The sequence below is a fragment of the Periophthalmus magnuspinnatus genome, chromosome 3 (genome assembly GCF_009829125.3).
Source record: "Periophthalmus magnuspinnatus isolate fPerMag1 chromosome 3, fPerMag1.2.pri, whole genome shotgun sequence".
NCBI classification, from domain to species: Eukaryota; Metazoa; Chordata; class Actinopteri; order Gobiiformes; family Gobiidae; genus Periophthalmus; species Periophthalmus magnuspinnatus.
This window is the reverse complement of record NC_047128.1, coordinates 30,738,337-30,755,944: the sequence shown is the minus strand read 5'-3', so window position 1 is coordinate 30,755,944 and position 17,608 is coordinate 30,738,337. Positions and strand designations below refer to the sequence as shown.

The window sequence follows — 17,608 nt, the reverse complement described above, 5'->3', positions numbered from 1 at the left end:
CTAACACATTTACTACATTCTTCACATTTTTCTGATGTCAGCCCTCTGACAGACACAACACATGATGGATTTAAACGTCACATGACATCTTAGACCCACACTCTTAGGACACAAGTTGGTTGTTGTCATACACCATGAAAACACTTATTATTTTATTTTTGTTTATAAAGAATGCTGGATTTAAATTCACCATCTCTTCTTCTATGATTCTATGATGCATTATGGGTATTTGACATTTCAGTGGATAAACAACCCACAATAATCTAGTTAGTTATAATACAAAATGTATAACTGGGCACTTTACATCTATATTTAAATGCAAAGAACTGCCTGTCATTTTTACTGTTCACAGCTAATTTAGTTAAATTGTCTACACAGACATAGAAAATGAAGAAGTTCAAATAATTTATTTGCAGTACAAATATAATACTACCAAGATCAGGGGACAATGTGTTGCATAATTTTAAATCAGTTGCCACAATAAAAGGCACAGGGCCAGTGAGCAGATAGCAAGGCTGCTCATGTTTACAGCAGATGTAGCCGAGTTCCTTCCTGCTAACACAATAGGTTTCATTATTCTCCCATAGACTTCTTGACATAAATTTGCGTATATTATATTATATAAGTACCTCTCTGCTCCAGCAGGATGTCTCCTTCATATCGAGTGAGGCCCAGTGCATGCTTCTGTTCAGGGTCCAGCTCTGCCCACTGCTCTTCAGTCACTGCCCACGCCTGCTCTGTGCTGAGCCAGGACAACTGTACTACACTGAACACCACCTGCACAAAAACAAATGCAGTGTTTAAGCTGATCTTTGAAACATAAAACAAAGTGAATGATCTGACATTTCCCCAACAAGGTCACTCAAACCACACTAAAACTCACTGAAAACTTCTGTGGAGACATTAGGCGGATTGCTTCAGCAGTGATTCCCTGGACCTGCTCCTCCACTAAAGCAGACAGCACTATATCCTCTAGGCCCGCTGGAGAGAGAAAAAGATGGGCACAAGTTCTGTAAGTGCACAATTAATGTTACTCATATCAGATCAAACCAAAACTTCAGGGAGAAACTTTTCCCTGTTTCTATCATGTCTGTGCCCTCAAGGGGAGCCTCAAATTGTATCCATCCATCCAGCGGTGTGTTATTGCACCACTCTCAGTTGTTTAGAAAACAATTTGGGAAAAACAACTTCACGCAAACTTTATATCTACAGAGACCTTATGTTTTTCACTACCTGCCAATGTCCCAATCTCTGTGAACACCTCTGAACCCCAGGTACTGACTGGACCAAAGGCCTCTGGTCTGGACAAGCAGCCAGTCAGCGCTTCCATTTGGTGCTCAGTGCAGGGCAGAGACATCTCTCGCAGAAACAGCACTGCCATACTGCAGTTTTAAGAAAATCAAGATTAAACTTTTGTGTTTTATGAGAAAAAAAACACTGACCACAACAACTATCCTAGTCAAGTAAAAAAGAACCTCCTGATGTGAGTTTAATAGACCTTCACCTCAGATTGTAGGGGCTTAGTCTTTTTATCTCTGAAGGGTACAGGCCACAGATCAGGTGACCAAACGTTGCCAAATCCACAGCAGTTAATTGCTCTATTTTCTGCTTTCGTTTACGCAGCACACTTATTATCACTGCTCTCATCTGCGAATTACAGATAAACACATTAACATTTTCTACAAATATGACATTTTATATTTAACTGAAAATATTGAAAATCCCACTTTTTTATTGCTCCATTCAGTGAGTGTTCCCAGATGTGCCAGAACCCCGGGGTCTGACAGATCCGTGTCCTGTAGCTCTCTTTCTCCCATTTCAGTCACAATGAAGCCCAGAGACAGAACCTGGTCCTCACGCAGCTTCCGCACTGGACTGAAAGACTGTGCACATAGCATAATTACATCATCATTAGTCCCACCTTTCAGAGCAGTTCATGTTGTATGATGAATGGACCAATTAACACAGTCTGCACTTTTTGATTCAACCTTTCTAAGCTTCTTCCAAAGTGTGCAGCGTTGCTCATAACTCAGCGAGGAGTCTTGTCCAAAAACCTCGACGCACTGTTTCAGATTCTCCTGAGACATTCTGTTCAGCTGCAGTGGGGTCCATGCTGAGGGGAATGTCCCTTTGATGTCGGCACAGCTTGGGACTGGCACTAATCAAAAAGACAAGAGTGAATTCTCAGTGCCACAAACAATAGTCGATAACTGGAGACTGTCTCATGGTTTATCAAAAATCTGTATGGACCTTTTGCCCTTCTGTTGCGTGGTTTTGTAATGCCCCGGAGGAGACTTTCAGTTCGTTTCCTCTGGCTCTCCTGGTCCACACACTGCTCCACACACATGCGTCCAATCGCACTGTCTTCCCAGAGCTTCTGACCCACCAGTACCTGCTCCACTGTGTCTTTGGTTAACACAGTCTACTCAAGGACAAGAATAACAAAACCAACCATCAAATCAAATGAAAAATTTGAGATTTATATGATATCCAAGATCATGTTTAAGTTTCCTACTAGAGGAATGCTGTTGATCTGCTTTGGGGACAGTGAAAACACCAAGCGGCCCAAATGTTCCAGATCCTTCACGTGCCACTTGGAAGGTTCTCTGTTTACAAAATATAATACACTTTTAATCAACAATTATCAGTCACAGATCCATTGACAGAAATTTGGGGGCCCGGGGCAAGAGGCTTCACATGGGCCCCCCTGTAATATAAATTAATAGTTTTGTGCCAGTTCTGTGCCGCTAAGACCCTGGATTACGGACCCCGTTGTTCCCCCTTGTTGACTCCCCTGATCTATTAATATATAAAACATCTATTTTTTGTATTTTGAAACTGTATTGTTTTGTATAGTTTTTTTTTTTTGTTAGTTTTTTTATGAAACTGATGTAATTTTAATATGTAATTTTCAATATTGAATGCAGCACTGCCATGAAAACGTAAAACTTTCCAGAGAATCCAAATATAAAAGTTTTAGTATTCATTGCTGCCTTACCCCAGCAGGTCTTTCTGTGTGAGTAGAGCACTTATGTCTTTCAGCGCCTCTTTGGGAAGGCAAAAGTTTCTCATCTCCTCCAGCCTCAGTGCAAGAGCTCCTCTGTCCACAAGCTCCAGACTGTCCCCGTCCAAGAAAGGCAGCAAAGGCCCCAGGAATTCGAGAGCAGAGCTGTCAATCTCGCCCACATCGTCCTGTGGTGTACAAATCAAGAGAGGTTTCACACAAATGTTTTTACAAGTGAGAAAAACAGAAGTCTTTGTCTCATAGTCTGATTAAAATTAAGTATTACTTGTCACTTTGGTAAGACTTAACCAGTAAAAATCAATGTTAACATGGTGAAGGTGTAAAAAAAATGTTTCTGTAATGCACATTTGTTTTTTATTGCATAATCTGGAGTCACCCATATTACTGTTTTAACAACACACTGAATAACTGAAAACAAAATTACTTAATACCTTATTTCAGCCGTAAAATATTTACCAGTTCAGTCACTGCCCTCTCAGCGATATGTATTTGTTTGTAATGTGGGAGTTTGAGGAAGTCAGAAAAGTGTCTCTGAATGTAGCCCAGAAGATTTCTGAAGGACTCGTTGGATAGCTTCTCCACCATCGTCACTCTACAAAACATTAAAAGAAAATAACATATTAATCTATTATAAAAAAAAATAATAATAACAATAAAACAGATTTATGATGAGTACTTACGGCAATGTTAATGCAAACCCCGAGCTCAAAACATTTAGGTCAACATCAGGACGCCTCCTCAGCTCATCTACAATACATTTTCTCTGGTGAAACAGCAAACCTCTGTATTATTGGCTTATTTTTTGTGTACAAATAAATTATGAAAATTATGCTAGACGTTGTGCTTACAAGAGCTGGTCTAATATCTCCAGGAAGATCAGTAAGAAAGTCTAGAATGTCCACTTCTGTGCCATTGATCCAACTTTTTAGCAAGTTACAACTTACTCCACCAGTTATAAGTCCCAGGTCTCTGTGGGGAATAAAGACCATAAATAAAATATTGGGGAAAAAAACCCCAAAACAAAATATGTTGTATTACCTCACAATGCTGCTGGTAGTATTTTGTAACTGAAGAATCTTTTTCATCAAAAATTGAGCCTATAAAGACATTGTGGTATTTTGTTATTAAAACCTACTTCAGCTATTATCATTATCATAAAAATATGTACTTCTAGTGTAATGATCAGAGTTTTCACCTGAAATTTTATTGAAATAAGAATGATATAATGTCCACTTCACACAATACAAACACAATGTACGTAGCCTACTTTTCACACGAGTGCATTTGTGTTTTTATTCCAGGGGAGTGTCATCTTTATTGCCTAAACACTGGTCTTGTAAGAGGCACGACAGGTGATGAAAGCGACTCATAAGCTGTTGGCTGCGACCAAAGCACTTAAAGGTAGCCATTATTCATTTATACTACATTCCTCCACATCATTGTACAACATCCAAACTAATTAGCTTGATGGTGGCTGATGCGTATGGAGTATTAATATCCTGAAAGGATCATATGAGGCATATCCAATGAGCTGTTGATTAATATGAGCCAAGTCCAGAGCTGGCAAGATTTCCCCCCTCAATCAATATGTCAGGCTTTGCTATTCATTGTACTGTATTATGGAAGCAGCAAGAACATATTATTGTCTAGGTATTCAAATCTTGGGTTAGAACTACATGTATGTTATATGCATCAAAATAGTACTTGCACGGCATTCTGAGTAAAAATACTTGCTGAAACAATGTGTGATGTGTACCTGCTGTGATGACCAAGGTATTTCTTTTAACAGGCTTATATTGTTCAGGAGAATGTTGTTGTTCAAGTCTAATATTAACTTCTTCAAGGGAACAAACGGTAAAAGACAAGGCGCTTGCTCAATAAAACTCCACAATTCACTCTGCAGTGCCTGTTAATACACAAAATAAAGGTAGAAAGGAAAAGTAGTAAGACCGATATAGCGCTGGAGTGAAACAGCCATTAAAATATAAAACTTGTCACCTCTTGCACTGCGTAATACAGCATGGCTCTTTGTCCCGGTTTTAGCTCAGAGAATAAGCTGCTCCAGCACTGACAGGGCACAGACTGACTAATGTTGTCCCACTGGAGGTCTTGGAGCACCGCAGGGGACAGCCCGGAGTGTAATGCCTTCAATCTGCACAGTTTGTCCATGGTGAGCTGCAGGTGGGTTACATCAGCACAAAGCCTCAGAGATCCAAATTCAGAAAGTGGAAATTTAAAACTTGAACATACTTACAATGGTTTCATTTGAAATCTTGGATAATATTTGGAAAGCCTATCAAATGTGTGATCAGAGGAAATGGCAGTTCATTAATATGGTCTGCAGTAATATAGTCATTTTAATTTTGTTTAAGTGTTTGAAAATATAAAGGCATGCCTTTTACTTTTACTAGTGTAACAAATTTTATTTCAGTACTAAATTCAGCTCATCCATTTAAGAGACCAGTAATAAAGTTGATTAAAAAGACACAACAGCAATATCAGACCTGTGCTGGGGAATATTGTGGGATGACAGGTTGCGAGAGGACATCTATAAGCTCCTCTGAGGGCAGTGACAGCAGAAATGAAGCGCCCAGCTCAGGCAGAACCCCACTGAGAGCAAACAGATCCTGCAGAGCCATGCTGCTGACATTCAGACTCTGAACTGCTGGTACAAGCCACGAGGACAGCTAACAATACAGATGAAAAACACTTTTGTTAATTCATTTCATGAGTTGTTTTGGGGTTTCTTTGAAAAGTCCTCACTCTGCCCTTGGTGCTGATCAAGCCCTTGGACATGCACTCCGCCAGCTGCTGCCAAAGAGCGGAGGCCACAGCTGGGTCCTGGAAAAATGAATGGAGCTCAAAGGGATCCAAATAACAGGCAAGGATGCCCAGCCTGAAAATCAGTAAACAATGGATAAATGTGTCAGTGGAATAAATTATATAATTATAAAGAAATATTGAGAAGATATTGTATGTACTTCCTACAGTTACGCAGTATGGGATTCTATGGGGTCCGAGCAAAACTTTTAATTATAATTATACTTAATGCACCCACCTCGTTATGTTATCTCCCGTCAGATTCTTCTTTTTAGTAAAAAGGGTCCTAAGCACATGACGCCCCCGCACTCCATCCAGACTGCTGTTGCCTAGCAACTCAGCTAAAGGGGTAAGCTGTAAAAGACGGGCCAATAAATGTGTCTGGTTAAGGCCTTTGTTCGATTATACATCCAGATCTAAAGTCCTGGGTGACAATTCCTACAGTGGGAATTTTGAAATATGGTGATGTTAAAATATTTGTAAATATTATATACCTGTTGTGATGTAAGTTGCTGGAAATGAGTGACGGGGAGGTAGGGCAGGAACGGGAGGATGGAAGCAAGAAAATAAGGGGGCCATGTTTGAACGTCCCCCACAACAGAGGACTGGAGAATTCGATTCACAAAGGCTTTCTTTTGCAGAGATCTCATCCCTGAGCTATGGTCACGAATAGCTGTCAAACTAAAGCACAGAATCTTTCATTTTACATTAATGTGATACTTTGAAATGTGTATTTTTGTCAGATACATACACACTGTCATTGACCACAAGGGATGTTGGGAAGTTCATGATGTCAGAGACAGACATGAAGGGAATGAACTGGGACAAGTCAATGAACAACTCAGGAGTCACTCTGGGGAACTTATGGAGGAATGCCGCTGTCATGGTTTCCATTGCTTGTAACTCTTTTTGAGAAACCTGAAGCACAAAACAAAAATAATACACTCATATAATACATTCAAGCAAATTACTCCTTTTTAAGCCAAGCTTTCACGGTCAAATATGTGCAGTTTGGAATGCTCTAATGTCACATCAACCAAACCTAATAGTAAGCAGCTTGTAAAAGCACTGTCACTTTTATATGCAGTTATTTCAGAACCAACCTTGCTTGTATGGACTTGTAATTGATCCCAGCTTTGATGCATATGAGAGATGAATCTTTTAACAGCATCTTTTTCAGCAGACATCACAAGGCTCCGAATGCTGCTTCTTGGCAGTCTAAGATACTCCTGTAGAATAAATAAAAACAATGCACAAGTTTGTTTACAAAGGTGGTATGTAGTGTATGGCTTACTAACCTGCATTAGCACCCTGAGTGCTGTTGAATTGTTGTCCTGCTCAATGAGGTTCCATAAGACAGGCTGAGAAACACAAGGAGTACAAGAATTAGGGACTTAAAAGTGAATGAACAAGTAAACTTATGGGACCTCTTACACTAAAGCAGCTCAACAGGTCCTCTTTGAGAGTGGCATTCTTCTCTCTAAGCAAAAAGACCCCCACAGTCTGTAGAACGCTTGTGCTGGCCTCAGGCTGCACACTGGACCAGGAGGCATTGTCAAGGAGACTAGAAAGGAGGATGGCCTGGCCTAAGCCCTGCCGTGCCTCCCTTTCACCTTCCTCTAAACCTGACGAGAGACCCACAATGAAGTCCAGGAGACGCAGCACATAACCTAGCACCACCAGAAAGCCTTCTCGCTCCCCTCCTTCAATCTCGCACATGCTCAGCTTGTGCACCACTTCCATCATCAAAGGAGCTGGATTCACACAGAGCTGGGCACTGTCAAATTCATAGGGTGCTGGCAGCATTTCAAAAAACCTCTGAAGGAAGCACTTCCTGCCCTCGAGTTCTGCCTGAAAATTGGCACACAAGTCCAAAAACTGTGGCACTGACCTCACCAGCTGCTGCAGGAGCGAGGTGTTTTGACAAATGTACTCTTTCAGTCCGGGTGTGTGCGCACAATGCTCCAGGAGGGCACTGTTGAGAAAATGATGGACTGCCCAGTGTCTGTAGTGACACATATTCTCTGAGGTGTCAATAGACGAGGAATTATGTATTTTTGAGCAGTATGCGGCAGCCCAGCTGCCCTCTGGCAGGGGGTGTGGGGAGTCAGGGGGGGCTTTCCCACACAATGCTGAGATGAGAACAGAGCTATTAGGCAGAAAACAGTGTCTGAAAGCTTCTGCGTTAAGAGACGTGCTTCCCAGCAGAGCCAGACAGTCCTCGCTAAGGGCAGCATTTCCTGTAGATTCATCCAACATTTGTACACAGAGGTCATCAATACTGGAGAAGTTAAAAAAGTTATAGTCCTTTGTCGCTGTTGCCTGCAAATGATCATATGTATGTGGATTATTAATTCTGGAGAAAAAACATTACAAATAAGAAGTTACATTGACACTGACCTCATGTACTTTCTGGAGCCAGAAAGATGAGTTGGCACATACAGTGTTATTAAATTCACTTGCAAAAAATTCACTGCAGATGTGAACCCAGAGGAAATCCTCCTCAGCAGCTGCTAGGTACCAGGCAGCGTCTGAGCAGGTGGAGGGCAGATCTAGTCCCATGTGGGCCACTACACCATCCACAGACCCATTCTCCCCTTCAAACAGTTTACAATAGAGGAACACAGTGAAGTTTGAGACCCCTGTCAGCCCAGGGATGGACTCATTGCAGGCTGCCTCCAGGATTTCTGTGGTGCTGAAGTAGTCAGTCTCTCTGAGCTGGTCACTGGCTTTCTGAGTAGAGTTCAGGTGGGATTTATGAGCTGAGGAAAACAGTTTGTCATGCTTTCGGTGCCTTTTCTGTAATAATGATGCTGCCTTGGAACTTGTACTGAGCTGCTGTTCATTCAGTTTCATAGACGGGCAGGACAAAACAGGACGTGTGGTTGGGAGACTATGAGAGTTGAAGCCCAAAGCCTGGGTATTCCATGTCAGATTGTGTCTAATACCCCTTAAATAAAACAAAATGACAAAATGAATTCACTTTAAAAATGTGCAGAATGCATTTCAATTAGTCTTGACACTTACCATAAAATCAGCTGCCTCAGGTCACCTTCACATACACAGAAATATAAAGACAAATCAAAGTGAGTGAGTAGTGGAAAAATCTACAGGCATACACAGGCAACTGTTACTGATATAAGAGTGCTTCTTTGTGAACAATGGCAATGATATAATGTTACTGACATCAATGGAAGAATAAAGAGATTAGCTGGCCACTGAACAAAAGCTCTCAATGAACTAGGATGATTATTAAGATTTAAAGCAGTGTCACTCACTGTCTCCCCTTTATCAATGAAACAGGTGAGCTCCGGGTCAAAGAACAATAGTCATATAATTAGTATAATCAGAATTTGACATACTCACCGACAGAGCAGCGTCCCTCTGTGTCGGGCTGTGGCACATCCACCAACCCTTCGACATCATCCAACATTGCCATGGTAACTCGTGACACTTTCCTCCTCAGGTTACTGTAGACCGAGCTGCCAACTCTGTGTAGCAGGCCGCTCCTCAGCCCGTCTAGACTTTGAACAAGAGCAAGATTTTTCTGTGTGGATGGGCTCCCCCTCTCTCCACTTCCACTGGAACGGGACAAGGCCTGCAGGAGAAAGCTCTGCATGGAAGCACTGTCCCCGTCTGTAGTGTTCATGTGCGCAAAAGAGGTGCTCATGTTGAGGACATCCTGTCTCATGGCCTCAGGAGGTAAGCTGAAAGGCTTTAAACGTCCAAATCCACCAGAGCCCCTGTTCTGCTCCATGGTCTCAGTTGGAGGGTGTAAACTAACCACAGGCTTCCAGTTCCTCGTTTCTAAGAAGCGAAGAAGCTGCTGCAGCCAACTGACACTGTAGGTACAGTCACTCTGACCTTTAAGAGCACAAATGAAGCCCTGCAAACCAGCACTAGCCTGTCCATAAGTTCCACTGACTAGAGCCTGGAGAGTTGCCTCCAACACAGCACTCACAGTTTTCCAATTCTGAGATATGACAGTCAACAGTGGTTTATAACTTTGCTTTTCTGACAGTGTGATTAGACTTTGCAGAAGACCCAAAAGCCAGTCCCAATGTTGACTGCCCCTCAAAGACAGAAACCAGTCCTGCACGGTGAAGCTGGGTCTTGGTGGTACCCGTCCATTCCACTGGTTTGTTGCAGCGCTGCCTTCAGACTGAAGAAAGAAATGCAGCACCTTCTCCCAAAGCTGCTCCTCCTCAGGCTCTGCAGGGGCCTCCTCCAGTTCAGCTCCCATCTCCTGGAGGTACTGAGAAATGTTGTAGAGAAAACCAGACAGGCGATGACGGTCAATAGGTTTGTTCAGTGAAGGCATTTTTGTGTGCGGAAACAGTGTCTTCAGTCGGCCTATTATATTCCTCATTATGGGGTGCACATTCTGCGACTTGGTGGAGTCTGGGGGGCTCTTTTGAGAATTCCATCCAGTTTTACTCAATTTGGAAAGAACTTCTACAAGAATAGCATTTCTTTGCTCATCCTTATTTCTACCTAAAAAAAAAAAAAAAGAAAAGAAAAAGAAGGAAGAAAAACACACACACAAGAAATGCTTTAAAAATATATTTAGACTGGTTGATATTATTTCAAAAATCATACCCTAACACTCACCTGTTCCCTCTGACTCTTGTCCCATGACTGTCCCACATATAACAACAGTGGTAAACAACAACAGAGTTGCCATTCCCGGCCGTTTCTTTGCCATCTTCATCTCATCCCAGCATGTGAAAGTGAAATAGTTGTCACATCTTTGTTAGCGTCCAGGAATCACAAAAAAAGAACAAAGCCCTGTATTAACATATGCATACGGGTTTCTTGGAAGGACTAAAACAACCCTAAGGAGTAACGTAGCTCACCAGAGAATATTAAAGCTTAATGACTGGATACTACATTACCTTTTCACTTTCACCACATGGCCCCATAGGCCTTAAGTTTGACACCATTAGTTTACATAGACCTAGTATAGATAGCCTAGCAGTCTATATAAGCAACATGCAAATTAAAAGAAGACAGATAAAATAAAACATAAACGAAAATAATGAATAAAGTTGTTAATAGTGTAAAAAATAAGCCCTGGCCTATAATAGCACTCACCGCTGTGTGATGCGGTCAGTTTCTTCCCAGGAGCCTTTCCAGATCTTGATCAAAATGTCAGACTTTGATGCATCGCCTTCATTGATCTGCCTCCTTCGTTGAGACGCTCTCGCTTTTACCAAAACTTTCTCCCTCTCTCCCTCCGCCCCGCCTCCCACCTGCGTCCTCCCTGTGAGCGCGCAGTGCCATTCAGTGCGTTTCAGGTCAGCCCAGTGTTTTCAAAGCTTTTAATTGGGGGGCCATGTTATAATCACATTTTATCACCATAAACGGGGACTCAACTGTTAAATGTTGATACTCATTTATAAGCGATGGACCAGCCTTGCATTCAGACAGGCACACAATCTGGAGCACGTGAATCACACCCAGGATCCATGTGTCATGACTCTGACAAGGGCTAATTCTGCATTGACTTGTCTCTCAGCTGCTTCTCTCTGACAGTGGGCTGAGCAGGTGTAGTCTTACTGACCAGGGCAGCAGTAGCACTGTGAAGGCCGTCAGCGTTTAGATGCACGCCAATTTAAACAACCCACTTTACAATTGAGCTCCATCCAAGGGCAATGAGGCACCCCCAGTGCCAGACCACTGACTGAGGCCCTGACATTCTAGATGGTCCAGTGAAAAGCCCACCCCTCCCTCAAGTGGCTTCAGCAGTGCGATACTGTGGCCTGCACCGGGACAATAACTTCCTCCTGTATTATTAATACCACAGGGATCAGCGCTCACTCAGAGCAGCAGGATCAATTCACCATGGGAATATACAATGAGAAACCAGATACGCCCTATACGCTGCTCCGTCGCTGGAAATGCAGATAGCAGCAGGGAATCATCTGATCAAAGCAGCTGTTGAGATTGGTGACAATCATTAATCAATTTATTTTTATTTCAGATACAAATACAATGATGCAATGACAGGGGTATGGGGCCAGTGGATAATGGCTAATGGATGGATTATGGTGCACTATTATGGTATTATGGTGAACTATTACTCATTGTAAAATGTCATCTATCTAAAATCAAAGGACAACTTAAGGGGTTCTTTGGTGACCTTGGTACCTGGAGCATATACCCCAGAGTAGGATTTTAAGAAGAAATTCATTCAGTCTGTAGTGTTGAAATCCACTGTTATAGAACAGGGTGAGGCTGAACAGCCCATCCATGAATGCCCTCAGTGTTCTTCTTTGTTGTGATCAACAAAAAAGCAAATCCTTTTGGATCTAGAAACAGACCAAAATCAACCATTAAACTTTATAATACAGAAAATACAGATAAATACAATACAGTTCTAACCTTGTCTGTCAAGGTCTGTATCTTCTTTTCCATCTGCATATGTTTTGCATCTGCCTTGTTTTTCATCTTCTCAATTGTCTCTGCAGATGTCTTATGCAGCTCAGCAACCTCCAACTGCAGCTGTCAGCACATCCATACATAATGTTTCATACTAGTCTAATGAAAATGTATTAACATGTTTATTCTGTACCTCACCTCTTTAAACTTTTTTTGCAGCATCTCATGTTCAAATGCAAGATTATTTAGTTCAATTTCCTTTTTGTTGTCAAACTTTTTGGACTTATACTTCATTTTATTTTGAAGAACAGCTATTTCTTCTTGAATTTCAGTCAGATTCTCAGTCACTTGTTTGTTCTCCAGCAAAACTTGTGTCAGCTCCTTTTCAGTTTTATTGAGGTTGGTTGACTCATCTGCAACAATTTGCTAAGAAACAATACCAGAGAAATAATACTAGGTCATCTTGTGCTGCGCTGCTCATGTCATTCAAATGATGTGTTTTGATTTAACTTAGGTCTAATGTAATTTATTTACATGTGTGCACCATGCAATACATTAGTGTGTAGTGAATTTCAAGCTTAGAATAGTATTGTGTTGTATTCTCACACATCACCACTAGATGCTATCTATGTTACTGCAGTCTCATAATGTGCCAGTTTTGGCCTAACAGAAGACTAGAGGGCACAGATGAGCCTCAACAAAGGCCAGATGAGGGAAGGGGGACATGTTTCACATCTGCCATCTACTGGTGAAAAAAATCAAATAAACTTATGGATGGTAGCTTTAATGTGCTGTAGCTTTGTTTCAGTTGTTCTGCATGTACAATGACCTCCTGAAATCATTAATGGATATAAAAATGTTTTACCTTAAGTTCATTTTGGGCATCAAATTTCTTCTCTGTGTTCTTAAGTAAGGCTTTTGCCTCTTCATATACTTCTTTATCTTTCTCCATCAAAGTCGAGATGAATTTGTTCCAGTTGTCCCTGACCTGACTGACTTCAGTTTTCCTCTTATTCTCAAGATCCAGTTGCAGCTCATCATGCATCTTTTCATTCTTGGCCTCAGAATCTTCAATGGAAAAAAGTTTGCTGACTTGTTTTCTAGTGCTAGAGATAGATCTTAGAGTAAAATCTTTACCTTGGAGTTTCTTTTCTGAAATTGCTCTCATATCAGCCATTTCTTCTTGATGTTTCTAGACATTTAATAGAATATATTAGTAAGAAAATTACTGAATTAATTTCACATGTTAAAAGGGCATATTACCTTTTTAAGCTCCATGATTGGCGTTTCAGTGTCCACTTGATGTATGTCTACCAGCAGAGATGCCAAATCATTTCTAAGTTTTTTCTCTAGTAATGTTTGTTCAGCCTGCAATGCCTCTTTTGAGGCTACTCCATCAGCGTTGAGCTCACAAATTGTATTTTGATGTTCACAGAGAAGATGCCGCATTTTTTGTCTATAAACCTAGAGGAACACATTTGTGTTTAACTATCTAGCTATGCAACAGAAATATATATACAAATATATAATACCTTTATTTCTACTTGAAGTTTGATTTCTGTTTCTTCCAGCTCTTTATCCAGGTTTTTTAGTTCAGCATTGGCCTCCTTCAGCTTCCTGTCGGTGATGTCCCAGAAGGCATGCACCTTGTCCCTCTCAAGCTGAAAATAGTTCCTCTCCTCCCTCTCTCGATCAAGTTCCTCCCTCAGACGCATGATGTGGTCCTCCAACTTTAGAAGGAAGTATTTTGGTGTATATAAATATGACTGAATTACAGATCATACACTCAGTTTCAAAGGATTTTTTTAGGACAACAAACACTATTATATTAACTTAAATTGTGTTATTAATATTATTATTGTTAATAATATTGGCTTAATAGACTAGGCTAATTGTAGCATAGCTGCGTTCAGTTGCTGACCTGTTCTTTGGACATCTCATCCTTGGTGAGGCCATCGATCAAAATAGGTGTTCTTGATTTTTCAGGCTTCTTACTTGAACCTTTTTTGGGCGGCTGTAAAAAATAAAATAAAAATTGAATTAACAAAAAAACATAGGCTAATAACTTATTACCGAGACATGTTAAGATATGCGGGTTAATAGGATTGTAGAATTAGAAGTTTATTGTAGAATTACAACAAAATAAAAGATAATAATTTTAAGCAAACATGCTCACCATTTTAGACCCCAAAACTCAGCTTTCAGAAACAAAAAATAAGACACAAAGTTGTGAAAAATATTCTGTCGGTCATTTGGACGAGCGCATGCGCTTTCGAGCTATGAGGATGCTCCCATGGCAACAAGACAACAGAAGGGTTTTACTGGGCAGTTTCTCAAGATGGCGCTCTAAAGCAGAAATGGATATTAAACCACGTGTGCTTGGGGCTACTATACAGCTAAATATTTATACACACACATTATACACCTGTGTACAGGATACAGCTTTTTCACAATTGTTACAATAAAAAAGGAAACATTCAAATGATTTAACATTAGTTTATTTATGTCAGAATGAAATTTCTTAAAACATGGCATATAAAATACCAATTACAATTACATGCAGGGTAAAACCGTATAAAGTGTCAAAGTGATGTTCAAAACATTGGAACATCAAATAAGTCACAGAGGCCCTCGCTTTCATCCAGATTACAGTGGTATTCATTGATTGGGGGTGGTGACAAGGGAACAACTACAGAAAGAAAAAGTGAGTTGGTTTTTGAGTTTTATTTTTTAATACACTTACAAATATGTCATAATCACTTACCCTCAGGAACCACAAATTGATTGGCTTGGCCTGGATTGTTTTCTGTATTAATATCTAAAAGCAAAATTGTATTTCTATTTCAACCCTTATGGGCTCAAATGTTGCATTTTGCATAACAGAATGTTACCTTTAGATGGGTCAAGAAGATCTTTGATATTTTTTGACAAACAGTGAACTGCAAAGAATTAAAATTGTGATGATCATAATAACTTAATTTACAGCCATGTGAAACTATAGCAACTCACATCCAGACATGCCAGTTTTATTAGATTCTAGCTGCTGAAATAACGTCTGAAGTGTCCGTATGTTTCTTTGACTGGGATTCTCTGAAGGTTGACAAGATAAGGACTGGATTTGCTTCTCTGTTAAATTACCCAGAGCTAACTGAGCATCATGTAGGATTTCCTTGGATGGTGGAACTGGTAACATCACAGCTTCTGAGTTGTCTGCGCGCTTATTAAGAAGTACAACATCTATTGGCCCGTTGTTGCTTTTCAGATGAATTTGGTATGTTGTTGGACCATCTCTGACCTAAATAAACAAATAAATACATAAATAAAATAAAAACACAACAATAAAATACCATACTTACCGCTTTGGGAATAGGAACATCTAATTGTGTCCCAGAAGGTGCTTGTAGAGCTAATATAGTATGGCCTTGTTGAGAAGAGTGAACAAAGAAAAATAATTAAAAGAAGACCCCTTGATTTGTACACACCGTTTTGCACAACAACTATCCATGTTTAGGTAAATCAGTACATACCACTGAAGGAGTTGCAGATATCCTCATGGGTCACATAGGATAAAGTGAATGTTTGTTAAGGCTTATTTAACACACAATGATCTTATTATTTCCATGTATGACCTTAGGCACATCAGTAAATGCATTGTAATTAAAAAAAAAAAAAAAAAATCATCCACAAAAAAAAAGAATATGCTTTGAAGTCTTCGTATATGTACTTGATGCTCTGCCGAGCCCAGCGCAGTTGGAGATCAAGCATCTCTTCTCTCTCCTTCAATTCTTTTAATTCACACTTTAAAAGCATGTGTCGTCTGCTTAGGTTAACAGCACTGCCTCCTGGAAGTATTCCCCTTGTTTAAAAAAAAAAATAGATATATCAGTACAATTTGTAAAATATTCATATTCTGAAAGGATATGGCACGATAAAGAAAACTTACTTCCATTGCACAATATTTTTTGTGATTTTCTCAATCAAACCGATGCCCTCCAACACATTTGTGATGTCATAGATTCGCCTTTTTTGAGTGACAGCCAAGACTTTCACTGCCTGAAGAAAGAACACACATGGTATGAAATATTGTTTTATACAAAGAATTGGGAATTCGTTTCACCATAATCAAACAAGGTAGGGTGCAAATCTACTTTCTGCATAAGTATAAATGATTCACACTGATCTTACTGATGTTTACTTATTGATTATCATCAGTGGAAAAAAATAAATAAATAAAAGCATTAGGTAGAATAACTGCTTTGAACAATTCACCCATAAAGAAGACTGACAGATAATTTATGTTGATTTAAAATCATTGTTAATAATACTTGTTTTTAGAATTGCATTAGCTTAGCTTTTTAATTATTTTATGAGTCATTGTGGGCTTCAATTCTGTCATACACAAAATATACATTTTGCAATATTAATTGTAATTTCAAAGTGTTCTTGAGAGTTTTAACTTGGCTTGGATGGTATCTTGTTGCAGATAATGACAGAACATCAAAACAAGTGGTTTAATTGACTGTTGGGCAGCAGTACTCACTTCTTTGAGGTCAAGTCGTCCACCTTCAGAATTATGCATTAGTTCCACAAATCGGGCAGCGATTCTGGTGAGACTCTTGAGACTTCTGGGCTTTGGAGGGAGCTCAGGCGCTTCACTCTCCTCCTCCGGACTTGAGAGGGTGTCCTCCATTTCCATTCTGTCAGAACGTGATAAAAACGATATCAGACAAACAGAGTTTTTAATTAAACTGTTGATTTAAAGTCAAGTGTTTTTGTTTGTGGCAGACTTTGTCCGCACTGTACCGCACTTATTCTGAAATGTGTGTGAATTACAACAATCTATACGTTTGTAGTGCTTTTTTGGACCAAGATAAAAATGTTGTTATTGCTAGGACGAGCTGTTAAATTAAATTGCATTTGTTGTGCTGTTTGTGTCACACATTTCCTAAACACAGTGACATAATTGAAGTATCTTACCTTGTTTGGGGTCGCGATGAGCAGCGGGAATCTGCACCGTGAAAACTAAGATAAAACTAAAGTCTTAATAAGTCATGTGTTAATATTTCCAAAAGGCTCCACCTCATAACGTAAAAGTAAATATAACATCTTACTCAAAACTCCAACTACATCGACATTTACAATGCAAAATCACCAAATAATCTGGACTTTCTGCCAGTGTTTACGCCCAACAGAAAACTCAGCGGCGGCGCCTCTTTCGGACCGGAAGCTCAAACTTTGTCTTTCACAATAAAAGCTCATCAATACGAGTGACATAAAAGCGACTCACAGCGTTTTTGCTTTTTTAAATTTTTTTTTTATTTATTTATTTTTTTTACTATTGGCAGCAATAATACAATATATTCAAATATACAATAACACATA

General features: G+C 40.0%; 3 protein-coding genes across 3 annotated transcripts; all 3 read right to left on the bottom strand.

The window, feature by feature from the left end:
• Positions 1-445: 445 nt before the first annotated feature.
• On the bottom strand, positions 446-10,540 carry LOC117385473 (stereocilin). Its single transcript, XM_033982763.2, has 29 exons — positions 10,457-10,540; positions 9,212-10,339; positions 8,873-8,897; positions 8,246-8,795; positions 7,280-8,167; positions 7,144-7,206; positions 6,949-7,074; positions 6,597-6,763; positions 6,340-6,526; positions 6,084-6,199; positions 5,789-5,921; positions 5,530-5,712; positions 5,280-5,318; positions 5,024-5,200; positions 4,782-4,931; positions 4,064-4,122; positions 3,874-3,994; positions 3,706-3,788; positions 3,482-3,617; positions 2,999-3,192; positions 2,516-2,606; positions 2,251-2,422; positions 1,989-2,158; positions 1,728-1,883; positions 1,505-1,647; positions 1,234-1,382; positions 884-981; positions 630-777; positions 446-552 (listed from the first exon to the last, which is right to left on the bottom strand). Exons 1-29 carry the CDS (start codon positions 10,527-10,529, stop codon positions 464-466), a joined length of 5,814 nt encoding a protein of 1,937 aa, XP_033838654.2. The 5' UTR covers positions 10,530-10,540; the 3' UTR covers positions 446-463.
• Positions 10,541-12,129: 1,589 nt separating this feature from the next.
• gas8 (growth arrest-specific 8) lies at positions 12,130-14,521 on the bottom strand. Its single transcript, XM_055229910.1, has 9 exons — positions 14,516-14,521; positions 14,148-14,291; positions 13,759-13,956; positions 13,490-13,690; positions 13,364-13,418; positions 13,092-13,294; positions 12,425-12,652; positions 12,230-12,349; positions 12,130-12,156 (listed from the first exon to the last, which is right to left on the bottom strand). The coding sequence occupies exons 1-9, from the start codon at positions 14,519-14,521 to the stop codon at positions 12,130-12,132; spliced, it is 1,182 nt and encodes a 393-aa protein (XP_055085885.1).
• Positions 14,522-14,790: 269 nt separating this feature from the next.
• On the bottom strand, positions 14,791-17,422 carry LOC117391397 (transcription factor E2F5-like). Its single transcript, XM_055232583.1, has 10 exons — positions 17,204-17,422; positions 16,767-16,923; positions 16,170-16,279; positions 15,928-16,082; positions 15,754-15,798; positions 15,583-15,647; positions 15,236-15,521; positions 15,118-15,165; positions 14,991-15,044; positions 14,791-14,915 (listed from the first exon to the last, which is right to left on the bottom strand). Exons 2-10 carry the CDS (start codon positions 16,920-16,922, stop codon positions 14,821-14,823), a joined length of 1,014 nt encoding a protein of 337 aa, XP_055088558.1. The 5' UTR covers position 16,923; positions 17,204-17,422; the 3' UTR covers positions 14,791-14,820.
• Positions 17,423-17,608: the final 186 nt, after the last annotated feature.